The 14,413-nt window shown below is 36.6% G+C and overlaps 1 protein-coding gene across 3 annotated transcripts in view; it reads right to left on the bottom strand.

Annotated features, from left to right (window-relative positions):
- Nucleotides 1-246: 246 nt before the first annotated feature.
- The window catches only part of RASA2 (RAS p21 protein activator 2), a 116,922-nt gene continuing 102,755 nt past the window's right edge, over nt 247-14,413 (bottom strand). For all 3 annotated transcript variants that reach the window (XM_027091750.1, XM_027091751.1, XM_027091753.1), the window contains 5 exons: nt 7,369-7,451; nt 6,512-6,720; nt 5,755-5,858; nt 4,833-5,022; nt 247-3,361 (listed from right to left, as the gene is read on the bottom strand). In XM_027091750.1, the coding sequence (XP_026947551.1) occupies nt 3,331-3,361; nt 4,833-5,022; nt 5,755-5,858; nt 6,512-6,720; nt 7,369-7,451 (617 nt within the window). In that variant the 3' untranslated portion in view covers nt 247-3,330. The remainder of the gene's footprint in view (nt 3,362-4,832; nt 5,023-5,754; nt 5,859-6,511; nt 6,721-7,368; nt 7,452-14,413) is intronic.

The raw sequence follows: 14,413 nt of genomic DNA, 5'->3' as shown, positions 1-14,413 counted from the left end.
CCTTCACAGCACCTGCACACCGTAGGTCTTCAAAACAATTCTGCTGAATGAATAAATAAGGACCTCAGTCCATCAAAAATCAGTCTAGATAAATGCAGAAGACTACTGCACCCTTTCCAGATGGTTTGTTCTTTGTTACTGAGGACTCCTCACTTCTGCTATTCCCTTCCTAATAGGTGAGGTACAATAATTTTAAATGAGAAGAAATTCTTACATCAGTGAGAAAGTAAGGTCACACAAAGAGTGGACAGGCTTCTTGTAATTTATTTGAGTTATTTTCAAGCGACAGCTACAAAAGTTCTTAAGTTTTATAATACTTTTGATAAGAAAATAAAATTTAAATAAAAATACATTCTCAACAATACAACATGGTTACACAAATTCACTACATTAAGTTTTGATAACTTATATTTTCAAACTGGACACTGTAAAAAACCAATATTTACTAGCAACATTAATTTCCAAAAGTTAATAAAAATGGAAGCAGATAATATCAAGACTGGCAATTTAACTCTAGAATGAGTCCTGTATTTTTCACATACTGTAAGGACACCTAAAAGGCTTTGTAGCATTTTGTCTTTACAGGATGTACCATTAGAACAAATTAAAGGTGCTTTTACTTAAAAAAACAAAAAAAACAAAAAAAATCTGTCTTCTAAAACCTGGCATGAATGAGCCTTTCTGATAAATGAATGAAATTAGGCTTCAGAAACAAAAACAAAAGCCACATCATTCGTCATCTTTTTTTGTACAATAAGGAAAGCCTTGTTTTGACACTTAACCACTACCCGTGATAAACATATTTTTCTTTGGCAAAGAAAATAGTTCAATTTGATAAATTATATTCCTGGGAGTAAAAAAATGTTGCTATTGCCCATTATCATATTAAATGAATATTAAAAAAACAAAGCTAAATAAAGAACAAAACAAACGATAACAACAACAAAACAAGCAACATACCAGCATAATTTTAAATGATAGAAATGGATAAACTAAGAACCAGAATTGGCATTTATGGCAAGAGTTTCTCCATATCATCCTTTTCTTTCCTTCTTGGGGTTTTCAGGGTTTTAGGGTAAAGTGAGCTGCCATGTATTTTTTTCAAGTTTAGAAAAGACAGAGAAAGCAGATCAGGTAGTAAAAATCAAAGTACTCATAAGTAACAGCAGAGGAATGAGGAGGCCCTTGGGAGCAAGTAAGTACCTTGGTTATTTTGGGGTCCCACTGACATGGTCTCTTATTTCAGAAGACTTTCAAAGAAAATTTCATGTCATATTACTTGTTTTTAGGCTATGCCAAGGTGGTTAATTCCAGTCAAACTGGCTGTTTAAAAAGTGTCATGTGAAGAAAATAACTAGTAACTGAACTCTTCAAATTCTGAGTTACGTATTCACACAGCCTTGGTCCCTTTGAGAATGCTGTGATCTTTAAAAACCGTCATAACGGAGGGCCTGACATTAGAAATATTAGAAGAATATAACTAAAGAAGCCACTAGAGAGTAATGAGTGGTACCTGGCAATGCTCACATGGCCTTTCCAGGCAGACATTCAGAGACCCTTAAAATGAAATTTCAATCTGAATGAAATTCAAAAGTGAGAAATTTATTAAATGGTAAAATTCTTTCACAATGATGAATCAATGTAGTTTATGGAATCTACTAGCTCATAAAATTTAAAAGACTTTTCAAACCTGTCTTTAAAATGGGCCAGCAATGACCTACCATAATGCAGACTAGGACTGATTCTTAAATAAAACCAACTGATTTTTACAAGTCCTTTAGAGACTTGTACATTAGAGACATTGCTCCATTACAATCATTTATGGAACAACTTTGATGACTGTGTGTGAATGGTCTTTAAAAATAATTACCTAGTAACATTATAATTTAAAAACAATTACCAATAACATAATTGGCAAAGTGTATCTTGAAATATAGCTTATGCTCAGGGAAACAAAAAAAGCACTACTAGCTAGATTTACATTAATAAGTAGTCACAGTTTTAAACAGAAACATGTAAAATACTCCAAAGTTCAAAGTACCACATTTAGAAAATGTTTTGAATTTAAAAAGACAAAATAAGAGTACCATGGTTTTTAATACTGATGAAGCAAAGTGCATACCTCTTAACTTCAAGGTGGCAACTTGCTTCGATTGCTTATTTACAGTTATGATTTTCAGGATAAAAGTAAATTAGGGAAAAATAGGATTCAAACAGTTGCTTGCCCAAATTCCATTTGGCTAGCAGGCAATAAGAAAACAGCAGTGAAATATAAACATTTTCAGGAAAGCACTATTTCTAGACTTAAACACTGATCATTCAACTGATCATAAAGATTAGATACCACGGAGTATCTAAAGTATAATCTGGGGTGGCCCAGATGAGTAAAGTGCGCCGAGTGACTGTTCTTGAGTTAGATCTCAGCCTCACGCTGGGAGGAGGGCGTCCTATGGTGGTGGCCCTTATAATAATGGAGTAATGAGTGAAGTCGAGTGAGTTTACCACCACCTTTTCCCATTGTTTACTTTCTCTTCTTTTTCAAAAGTGAAGTCCTTAGAAGTCACATTAACCTGAACTCTCAAATCAAGAAAATGAGTACCTGATGTTTAAACAATGAAAAAAATTTAGTGGTCTCATTTTATTTCATCTGCCGTCACTCATCCCAAATGTAAACAAGATGCAGACAACAGTTCATGTTCCCTGATTTCTCCTATCTGAGTTCTGTTTGCATCATCTCTAAATAGACAAAAGATCTACCAGCTTTCCAGGATACTCTGGCAGTTTTCTAACATTTCTGTCGCTGTTCCAAATGTAATCTGTAATGACCAATGGACCAAAGGAGATCATTTTTTTTTTTTTTTTTTGAAGAGGGAAGGTCTAGATGAACTAAATGGAAAGCTCTGAATAGTCATGGATTGAAATATTCCAGTAAAACACAATGTTGGCAGTATAGAGCAGGCACTAATGGTTGTGAAAAGTCCACAGAACACAGAGTGTTAGAAGAAGAAATGGTTTCTTGCTATGGAGGAGTTCTCCTTTTGTTACAAAGCTTCTTTAGGAAGATTCTTTCTATTAAAAAGAAGTTGCAGAAACATGGCTTTTGACACGTAAGATATGAAGGGAATCTTGGGTTTTAAATTCTCTAGGAACACATCAATACCAGGATTCCCAAACAGTTAATTTCAATTATTAAATATTAAATACAAGGTGAATGCAGGTGACAGTAAAGCCAATGTTCATTCTTAAATACTATGAACAAAATATATGATGAAATGAAAAACTCCAACAAAAATAATATTTTCCAGTTCTTCTGAGTCAATTGGTCAAACTCTAAAATGTTTTCCCAATAATTGGATTTTCCCTAGAGAAAAATAGAGGAAATAAGATGAACAAATAAAATATTTAGTACAAGAAAGATTGGAATTTTTTAACAGAGGAAAATACAGCTGGGAAAGGGGGTGTGGGTACAGGAGGAGTGTGTGTGGCTACAGGGGGAGAGTACTATTTAAGAAGGGTGGTCAAGCATTGACTAGGACCTCATATGGAAACCTTCCGGGGCTCCAAGAAAACTGGATTACTACTGTTAGAAGAGAACAAAGTATACTAACGTAGAAAAGACAGTATTAGGATGCTTACACTAATCTTCCTAATGTACTGAGCCTTCTATCTAGGGAGAACACAAATATTTATACCTGTCAAACTGATTTTTATTGTTTATAAAGCATATATAATTATCAATCCACACAGGTAAAAAAAAAAAGTAAAAATGGCGGGGCCAAGATTGAAAGCCCCTCCTTAATCAGCTGTATGACCTTGTGCAAGACACTTAGCTTCCCTGAGCCTCGGTTTCTCTAGCTGTGAAATGGGAATATAACGCTGTTGGGCTGATGTGAGGATCAATGAGAGAGTGTGCATTGTGGCAAACACTTAGTTGCTGGTCCAAGAACCATCTCTCCCTATCTACCTCTGTGCGAATCGAAACCTGACTCTAGCGCTAGTACTGGGCAGCCCTGTGTTTCAGGGGAAGCTAGGGGTAACTTTGGACAAGGTTTCCTTCCTCTTGAGGAGGAAATAGCTTTGTCTGCCCCTGGCTGCTATTATTAAAAATGTGGGGCTCTGAACTATTGCAGCCCAGCTGTGACCATGAGGGGACAAGTTTGAGGAAGACAGAAATCATCTTGTTGAAGATGGCTGAGGCGCTGGATTGTCCTTGATGACACTGTTGAGCTGAGCTAACCAACTGTAGAAATCGGGACTTAATTTGTAAGGTTAAAAAATTTCCTATTATTTAAGCCACTTCAATTGGGATTTTCTGTTACTTGCTGCTAAAAACTATCTAACTGATGCAACGTAAAGTACTAGGTACAGTGCCCAGGGGTAAGGAGTAAGCTCCTTAATAAATATTAACTCTTGCTGCTGTTTCCACCAGTGTCCATCTGCATCTGAGATGGATCCAAAGCATCAACTACAAGCTACTTCCAGCACTACGAAGCTGATTCTTTTTTTCTAGTACTTAGTGTGTATAAAGGTACTGTAAGAGATAAGGAAGAGGATCAGCAAAACAAAACAAAAACAGAAAACTACTAAGTATCCAGTTCAAAGATTACATTGAAATATAACATTAAAAAGTGATGACAAAGTACTGCACCAATATAATGAAATGATACCAGAATTGAAAAAGACAAAGATTCCTGTATGAGTGGCCAGGGAGATTCTTGCACAAGAGAAAGGTTCTGAGCCGGTTTTGAAAGACGAAGGTAAGCAGGAGGCCTGCACTTCAGGTGTGAGTACAGGGTAGCAGAGGCAATGAAAGTATTTTTAAAAATACTTACTTGCTCCCATATTTTGCACTACTTGATCTTTTCTTCCTATACTTTTCATGAGGTTCATCTAGCTTCTCTACGACGCTTTTTATTTGTTGAATTGTCTTAAAGGTTGTTACAGAATCCTCGATTACAAATTTAGAATAGTCATCAGGCTCTTTCTGTGGTCCTTGATAGACTGCTATAGTTCCACAAGCCTCTACAAGAAGCAATAAAATCTCTGATCAGACAACTAAATTCATTAAATGTAATTTGTATTGATAGTATAAATAAGAACTTTTCGGGCTTCCTTGGTGGCGCAGTGGTTAAGAATCCGCCTGCCAATGCAGAGGACATGGGTTCGAGCCCTGGTCCGGTAAGATCCCACATGCCGCAGAGCAACTAAGCCCGCGCGCCACAACTACTGAGCCTGCGCTCTAGAGCCTGCGAGCCACAACTACTGAGCCCGCGAACCACAACTATTGAAGCCCGTGTGCCTAGAGCCCGTGCTCCGCAACAAGAGAAGCCACTGCAATGAGAAGCCCGCACACCACAACCAAGAGTAGCCCCCACTCACCACAACTAGAGAAAGCCTGCGCACAGCAACAAAGACACAATGCAGCCAAAAATAAAAATAAATACAATAATTTATTAAAAAAGAAAAAAAACTTTTCAAGGGGCTCAAGCTGGGAAGATCTCCCCTGGAAATGCATAGATAACCAAAATACATATATTTTATTAATTATGATAATCACATTTATTCAAAAACAGTATTTTTACTTGATGAATATTATGAAAAAGGCTCCCTTTGGGAGTTTGTCAACTTTCATATAAGTAACATTTTGTTAAATCTATGAGGTATCTTTGACTTTAAGAAAATGCCAAAGCAACACTTCAGGCATTGGTAATGAAGGATCATGGTTATATAAAAGTATTTTAATTGTATAGTTACCTTCCATTTTCTGCAGCTTAAGTAAACTGAGGGTAAAAAGGGAATAAATTCTTTCTGTTTCTCTGTCTTCATCAATATCTATTTGGATGTCTGCAGGGACACCTCTATGGTAAAAATGAAATCAAAGACATTGGAAAAATATCACTTTGTTAACATGCTAAAGACTTTTGATGGTTTGAGACTGAAAATAGAACCACAGAATTTTGCAGAAGGAACCTTAGGAATCTAATCTAATTTGATAATTAAATAAAATGGGGCCAAGAGAGGTTTGGTCATTATGTGACTAATCAAAAGGAAGGGAATTTTAAAGTGAAATCACTTTCATTACCTATGCTTCATCTCATTACTCTTTAAGTCTACAGGGCTAAGCCCTTCTTCCTCGGTATCTTGCCCAAGCTTGCACATCTATTTAAACATTGCCCGTTTTTATATTTTGACCTGTGCAACCATGATTTAGTTGAGAACATTTTCATCGCCCCCAGAAGAAACCTGTATTCATTAGTACTCCCCATTCCTCCCTCCCACTGGCCCCTCACAACCACTAATCTACTTTCTGTCTCTATAAATTTACCTATTCTGGATACTTTATGTAAATGTTATCATATGGTCTTTGTGTCTGGCTTCTTTCACTCAGCATCTTTTCCAGGTTCATCTGTGCATGTATCAGGACTTCAATCCATTTTATGGCTGAATAATATTCCATTGTATGAATGTAACACATTTAAAACATTGCTTCTTTAATCAAAAAGAAACTTACGCAGTACATGGCTTGCAGCCCAGAGCGTTTTCACTGGTCTCCAGACAGCAGAGCCAGTTTCCGTTTAGATATGCAGAGGGATGATAAGAGCTGAGCCTGTTCTGATTGCATCGGCTCACCCTGCAGAGTACATCTATCCATTCATTAGCTTCCACACAGTTATTTGCCTGGACATAGAGTGGTTTCTCTGTGTGTATCACTTGGAACATCTTCATAGGCAATTAAGACAAAAAGTTAGTGACAGGGTCTAAAAACCAAACAGTACAAAACACAAAAAGGTACATAAGAGAAATCTAGTTTGGTTGGCTAGGTAACTGCTGCTCAGGTATCGTATAAACTATTATGTTTCAAGCAAATTAGTCCCTGGGACTGAGTCACATGGTACTAAACGGTACAACAGAGTATAATTTTTAGAAATCACACAAATCCAAAGGAAGGAACTATCATATAATCAGGAATAAAGGGACAGAATTTCAGATGGAGGAAAAAAGTATGAGTAAAGACAAAGCAGTGGGAAAACAGAAACAAGGAAATCATCTTGGTTGACTTGAGTGTATTGGTATGTACTGAAGGGTAGCAGAAGATAAGGTTGCACAGACTGGTTGCGACTATATTCTTAAAGCCTTGAATGTCAAGCTGAGAAGTTTGAGAATATACAAATATTGAGAAAAGTACCTTTAACTTAACAGGGGAGGCAGACTATATAAAGCATCAACAATAATGGACAATTTTAAGACAGATTTCTAGCCACCAATTATAAGATATTAATGATTAATAACAAATACTAAAATAAACCTTTTTAAATTTCCAGCTAAGTAATATATGCAGTTTAAAAAGCTTTAAATTATGTAACTTACATTTTTCTTGTTGAAAGAGCTCTCTTCCAGTTTTTCCACAGCAAGAATGTTTTTCACTGGAATCGTGTAAATTGCATCTTTGCCTAAATTATAAAAGAAGTAGGATAAAATTAAAATAATTTCCATCAGAATTATAGAGGTGAGAGGTTAACTCCATAAGATTTAAGATCATTCTCTTGATGGTAGGTGTATAAGAAACTTACAGATTTCCAAATGGTGCATATATAAGAATCCTTTGTTTTATGGAACAAATGAATTTTGATTGTTTTCTATAAGGTGACTCCCTCTTTATTTTTTTAAAAATAAAATTAAAACATTTTCAAGGAAAAATGAGGGAATAAATCTGATCTCCATGTAGAAAATAAAAATGTTATTATATTTGTAACATTAATTATGTGGGGACTGAAAATATACTTAGCAATAAAGGTCTACTCAAAACTTGTGGAGACATGGAATTTTCTTTCATGGAGTTATTAAATAAACAATGAATCTGTATCTAAGTGGATTTTTCTGCTTTTCCAATCAAATATTTAATTAAGGAATTAACCCTCAAAACAATGATTTGAAATTGAAAAATTGTTCATTACTATCACATAATGGCTGGTCAGCTGACTAGAGCTACCAAATTTACTCTAAGAGATACAGGAAATAAAAGTAAAATTTTATTTGGTAGAGTGAATCATTAACCTAATTTAAGAATTTGGGGACTTCCCTGGTGGTCCTGTGGTTAAGAATCCACCTTCCAATGCAGGGGATGGGGGTTCGATCCCTAGTCGGGGAACTATGATCCCACATGCCACGGGGCAACTAAGCCCGAGCGCCACAACTACTGAGCCTGCATGCCACAACTGGAGATCCTGTGTGCTGCAACTAAGACCCAACACAGCCAAAAATAATAAATAAATATTTTTTAAAAAAAATTTGGAAATTTGAGTTTTCTAAAAGAGCTTCATAATAAGGTGGCATGAGGATACGAAGCATTTCAACTTAACAATTTACTTGAGAATAAACTACATTCATATAGTCATAGAAACTATAAGAAACTATAAGCAAATATAATTATGACTTTTTCTGGTCATTTTGTAATGTTTTTCTTAGAGAATCAAAGCTTTGCTTCCTCTTCCACCAAACTTTGCTTTAATGACATGTGGGTTGAAGTGCTGGAGGCTAAGACCTTTATATTTTCCATGGATTAATGTACAGCTTTTTGGTCAAAGACACTAATTTGATTAATAAAGGTTTTCTTTCTTGAACAGAGAGGTTAACAGAGTATTTGCTAAGCCTGGTTCCTGATGTAAAGTCTAAAATTCGTGTAATTCAAGAAGATGTGATATACAATTTTTAAAGATAAAGTCACTTAATTCAACTATCATACACTGAATGTTTACTATATACCAGACACTGTCCTGTAACCACTTGGGATACAGGCATAAACAGAACGCATAAGGCCCCTAATGAAGTTTGCATTTAGGTCTGGAAAGACTGACGAAAGACAAATATTAGGTAGAGATGAATGCTATAATGACAACAACCCAAGGCGATATGATAGAAAGTAGTTGGGAAGTTACTTTAAATTGGGCAGGTAGGGAAAACTTTTCTGCGGAAACGACATTTAAATTCAACAAATACAAATTACATATACATGGGAAAATAAGAAAAGACTATCAGCAGTCTCCTGGGAGCTAGCTACAAGATCAAATTTATGAGGAGGTGTGGGGAGATGGGAAGGGAGTAAACTGGAAGAAGCCACAGCCCAAACCACACGTAGGAAAAGACATCTGTAAAAGGAGGGCTGGTTTAGAAAAGCTTCAAGCCAGAGTCAATGGACATAGACAGTTGGCGGGGCGAGGGGGAACACGCTCAGACATGTGTGATGACAGTCATATCACTGATTGGTACGCTGCATCTGGAACAGCTGGGTCAATTAGGTCCTCACCGCCCCCCCTCGCCCTGCCACCTTGTGCTAAGCAGCAGTCAACAGAGGCACAGCCCCAGGCTAAAGCAGTAAGGATGCGTACTGGGCTGTAAAGCAGGGCTGCCACAGGCTGTTGAAAGCATTCACGCCAGAAGACAAGCACGAGCACCCTTGCCCCTCAGCAGCTCGTCCTGTCCCTCCCTCGAAATCACTGGCTGTAAGCTACTGAACACTCAAGCAGGTGAATGGACTGTAACACAAAGATGAGCAAATCGCCAAAAAAATCACCAAACAGATGAGGAAAATCAGCACTCTGGAGGAGGCACACATACAACAAAGAGAATAACATCTGAGGAAATCAGAGGTATAATAAATGAGGGAGAAAGGAGACATGCCTTTCGGTACTAATCTACATGGGGCACCACAGAGATTCCAGAGAATTTAAAAATTTTGCAGGAAGTTTCTATCTTTAGATTTGTTGAATACACAAAAGCATGCCCACATCCTAGAATTGCTGTATTTGTTCATTTCTGGACAATACAGCATATGTAGAGAAAGTGCTCCAGGCACATATGATGTTATTAGAGTTAATTTCAGTTGATAATGTTAATTGAAATGAATTGCAAGGTGAATTAGTAAAATGGAAGATTTTACTGAGGACTTTCTAAAGTACAAAAGGACAAAGAAACAGAAAGTAAAAATGTTAAGAGCCATGATGGATGAATTTAGAAGTTTTGATATCTGTCTAATAAGCATTCCAGAAACAAACTAGAAAGTGTTCGGAGTAAAATTACCAATGAAAATGTCCCAGAGATAAAGGTATAAATCTTCAGATTGAAAGGATCCATCAAGCTGAGCGGGATGGAAGAAAGGTAATACTTAGACACTGGGCAGTAAAATATTAGAGCCTGAAGATTAAAGAAAAGTCCTAAGAGTTTCTAGGGAGAAGAATCAAGGCTAAGAATCAGAATGACATCAAAATTCTCACTAGCAACAAAGGAAACTAGCAAACCATGGAGAAGTATCTTAAAAGTTCTGTGGGAAATGATTTTAAATCCGATCTAACTTACTCAAGTGTAAGGGTAAAACAGACTTTTTTTTTTATTGCAAGGACTCAGAAAATTTATCAGCCCTAATGCCTATCTGAGATAATTCCTTGAGGACATACTCTTGCAAAATAAGTAAGAATTCAGGAAAAAGACAAGTACATTATATAAAAAATAGTGCTGGGCAAAGAAATCAGAAAAATTGATAAGCATGGTTAGAAAAATCAAAACATAAAAAGGTAAAAGAAACAAGAGAACCTCTAATGATTAGTGATGTTGAGCATCCTTTCATGTGTTTGTTGGCAATCTGTATATCTTCTCTGGAGAAATGTCTATTTAGGTCTTCTGCCCATTTTTGGATTGGGTTGTTTGTTTTTTGATGTTGAGCTGCATGAGCTGCTTGTATATTCTGGAGATTAATCCTGTGTCAGTTGCTTCGTTTGCAAATATTTTCTCCCATTCTGAGGGTTGTCACCTCACACCGGTCAGAATGGCCATCATCAAAAAATCTACAAACAATAAATGCTGGAGAGGGTGTGGAGAAAAGGGAACCCTCTTGCACTGTTGGTGGGAATGTAAACTGATACAGCACTATGGAGAACAGTATGGAGGTTCCTTAAAAAACTAAAAATAGAACTACCATACGACCCAGCAATCCCACTACTGGGCATATACCCTGAGAAAACCATAATTCGAAAACAGTCATGTACCACAATGTTCACTGCAGCTCTATTTACAATAGCCAGGACGTGGAAGCAACCTAAGTGTCCATCGACAGATGAATGGATAAAGAAGAAAAAGAAACGAAATTGAGTTATTTGTAGAGAGGTGGTTGAACCCTACAGTGCAGTGAGTCAGAAAGAGAAAAACAAATACTGTATGCTAACACATCTATATGGAATCTAAAAAAAAAAAAAAGGTTCTGAAGAACCTAGAGGCAGGATAGGAATAAAGACAGACATAGAGAATGGACTTGGGGACACAGGAAGGGGGAAGGGTAAGCTGGGACGAAGTGAGAGAGTGGCACTGACATATATACACTACCAAATGTTAAATAGTGGGAAGCAGCCACACAGCACAGGGAGATCATCTTGGTGCTTTGTGACCACCTAGAGGGGTGGGATAGGGAGGGTGGCAGGGAGACGCAAAAGGGAGGAGATATGGGGATATATGTATACGTATAACTGATTCACTTTGTTATACAGCAGAAACTAACACACCATTGTAAAGCAATTATACTCCAATAAACATGTTAAAAAAAAAAAAGAAGAGAACCTAGTACTAAAATTTCAGACGACTTCATTAGGTAGACGCTATTAGGGAAAAATAAATTGAAAGCATGCTCATGTTCTTTCTCAGCTTGAACAGAGACTGTGATTAACTGCAGACAACAAGGTAAACATGTAAGTTTAAACCTGTCTATTAACAATTTAAAGGTAGAAATAGGATGCCCAAATTCTCTCAGTAGGTAGGACAGAATGAACATGAGTGGGACTGATTATTCCAATTAAAAAGGCAGGAGAAAAACCCTCAATAAACAGAAAAGCCTAATAAACAAAAACATAAAACAAAGTAGCAATTACAGTAATCACAATAAATGTGAGTGTATTATATTTCCTTATTAAATAACTAAAATCCAGTTTAGGTTCAAATCATCATTACCTCCTCAAAAAGTTAACCATGAAGTTAGTTACCATATGACTCACTGATTCCACTCCTAAGTACATAGCCAAGAGAACTGAAGACATATGTCCACACAAAAACATATATGTGAATGTTCACAGCAGCATTTATTCATAATAGTAAAAAAAAATGGATACAATCTAAATGTACATCAACTGATGAACTGATAAACAAAATTCGGAATATATCCAAACAACAAAATATTATTCAGCCATAAAAGGAATAAAGTACTGATTCACGCCATATCATAGATGAACTTTGAAAACATTATGCGAAGTGAAAGAACCCAGTCTTACAAGGTTATATACACATTGTTTAAGTCCATTTACATGAAATGTCCAGAACAGGCAAATCCATAGAGACAGAAAGCAGATTTGTGTTTGCCAGGGGCTGGGAGAAGGGAGGAGTGAGCACTGACTGTTAATGGGTATAGGTTTTCTTTTTTGGGGGGATTAAAATGTTCTGCTACTAGTGGTGATTGCACAACTTTGTGAATATACTAAAAATGGATTGTACACTTTAAGTGGGTGAATTTTATGGTTATGCGAATTATATCTCCATTAAAAAACCATTACCACCCCAAGAAAAACAGAATTCCAGCTATATATCGGTCCCAAGGAACACAGATGAAACAAAATAACTGTGAATCTATCTTTTGATAGTAGTGTAAGGAAGCTGAGTAATTCCATTCCTTAGAAAGTAAGTATAAAACTGGGCAAATTATTAAAAACAACCACTTCAGAGCACTGGAAAATAACCAAAGGCAAGTAAAAATCTGAGACGTGTTTACTCAACGAACAACTGCTACCGCATAGGATAAGAACTGTGCAGTTTACAGTCTTCCTCCCTGAGGGTGTTTCCAAATTGTCCAGATCAGTGAAAACTCACAGCTTTACTGGCTGGAGGTTACAAATTCAGTTTAAGGGTGAGATTTTGGAAACGAGAGCTATAGAAAGGCTGAGATAATAAACCTGCCACATCCTTGGCTAACTGCTAAAGATGCATGTATGTGCCATCCCAGAGAGTCTGGCAAAAGTGGAAAGGCTGGGGAGACATGTGAATTTGCTGTGCCTTTGAATGTGTTCCGATTCACAAACAGCTCAGGTGATGAAGGGTGGAAGACTTACTGGCTTCAGGTATTTGAGCACTATGCTCAAATCGCTGGCTGACCACTGAACTAAGCAAGCTCAGGTGAGAGCCCTAGGGAGGGAGGTAGGATTAGGGACAAAAAAAATCTGAGCAAAGACAGCAGCAGCTATACACTGACAGAGAGAAAGATAAAAAGAGACCGACAGACACACACACGGAACAGACGTTACAGTCTGAGTTCTTCAGAAGAACAAACAGAATCCAGACACACTATAATGTATTACCTACAAAGCCCAGTTTTTAACTAAAAAATGAGATGTGGAAAGAAACAGGAAAAGTGTGACCCACACTTGGGAAAGAAAGCAGCCAACTGAAACTGACTCTGAGTGGACTCAGACGTTGAATTTATTCTATTAGTGAGCAAATCCACTATTATAAATATGTTCAAATAATTCAAGGAAAATATGCTAATAATGACTGAACAAATATGGACTCTAAACAGGAAAAGTGAAACTATAAAAAGAATCAAACAGAAATTTTAGAGCTGAAAAGCACAATAAATGGAATGACAAATTCACTACATGAGCTGAAGAGAAGATTTGAGATGGTAAACAAATCAATGAACGTAAATAGAAACTATCCAATCTAAAGAACAAAGATAAAAGGGAAAGAAGACAAATAAACTGAGTCTCAGAGAGACCTGGGAGACAATATCAAGCATGCCTGAATAAGTATATTTGGAGTCCTAAGAAGGAGAGAAAATGGACAGAAAAAAAATATTTGAAGTAAAAAATTTCCCAAATTTGGTGAAAAACATTAGCTTATGGTTTAAAGAAACTCAAATCCCAACAACCTCTTGAAAAATTTCAACTGCCAAGCAACACATTTTATGCCCATTATCATAACAAAAAAGAAAGAAAAAGGAGTGATGATATAAAGAGTGGGAAAGTCTTACTTTAATGAAGTTCGGTTTATCTTAAAAAGATGTTTAGTGCATTTGATATCCTAAGAAATCCCTGCATACTCTACAGTTGCAAAGATATTTTCACTGAGGCCTATGATCCTCTTACCTTGAATTAAATTTTTTGTGCAGTATGAGGTAAGGTGAAGTTCATTTTCTCGTTTATCCAGCTGTTCCAGCACCATCTGTTGAAAAGACTTTCCTTTCCCAACTGAACTGTCTTGACACTTTTGTCAAAACTGAATTGACCATATATATGTGTGTGTGTCTTTCTGGACTCTTGTCTGTTCACTGATCTCTCTAGCTCTTATGACAAAATTTCAGACTTGAATTACTTAGTAATTAGTAGTC

This window comes from Aethalodelphis obliquidens, unplaced genomic scaffold, assembly GCF_003676395.1.
Source record: "Aethalodelphis obliquidens isolate GAN/ISIS:26980383/991018 unplaced genomic scaffold, ASM367639v1 scaffold72, whole genome shotgun sequence".
NCBI classification, from domain to species: Eukaryota; Metazoa; Chordata; class Mammalia; order Artiodactyla; family Delphinidae; genus Aethalodelphis; species Aethalodelphis obliquidens.
The sequence above is the reverse complement of the archived record's forward strand: the minus strand, read 5'-3'. Positions and strand labels throughout refer to the sequence as shown.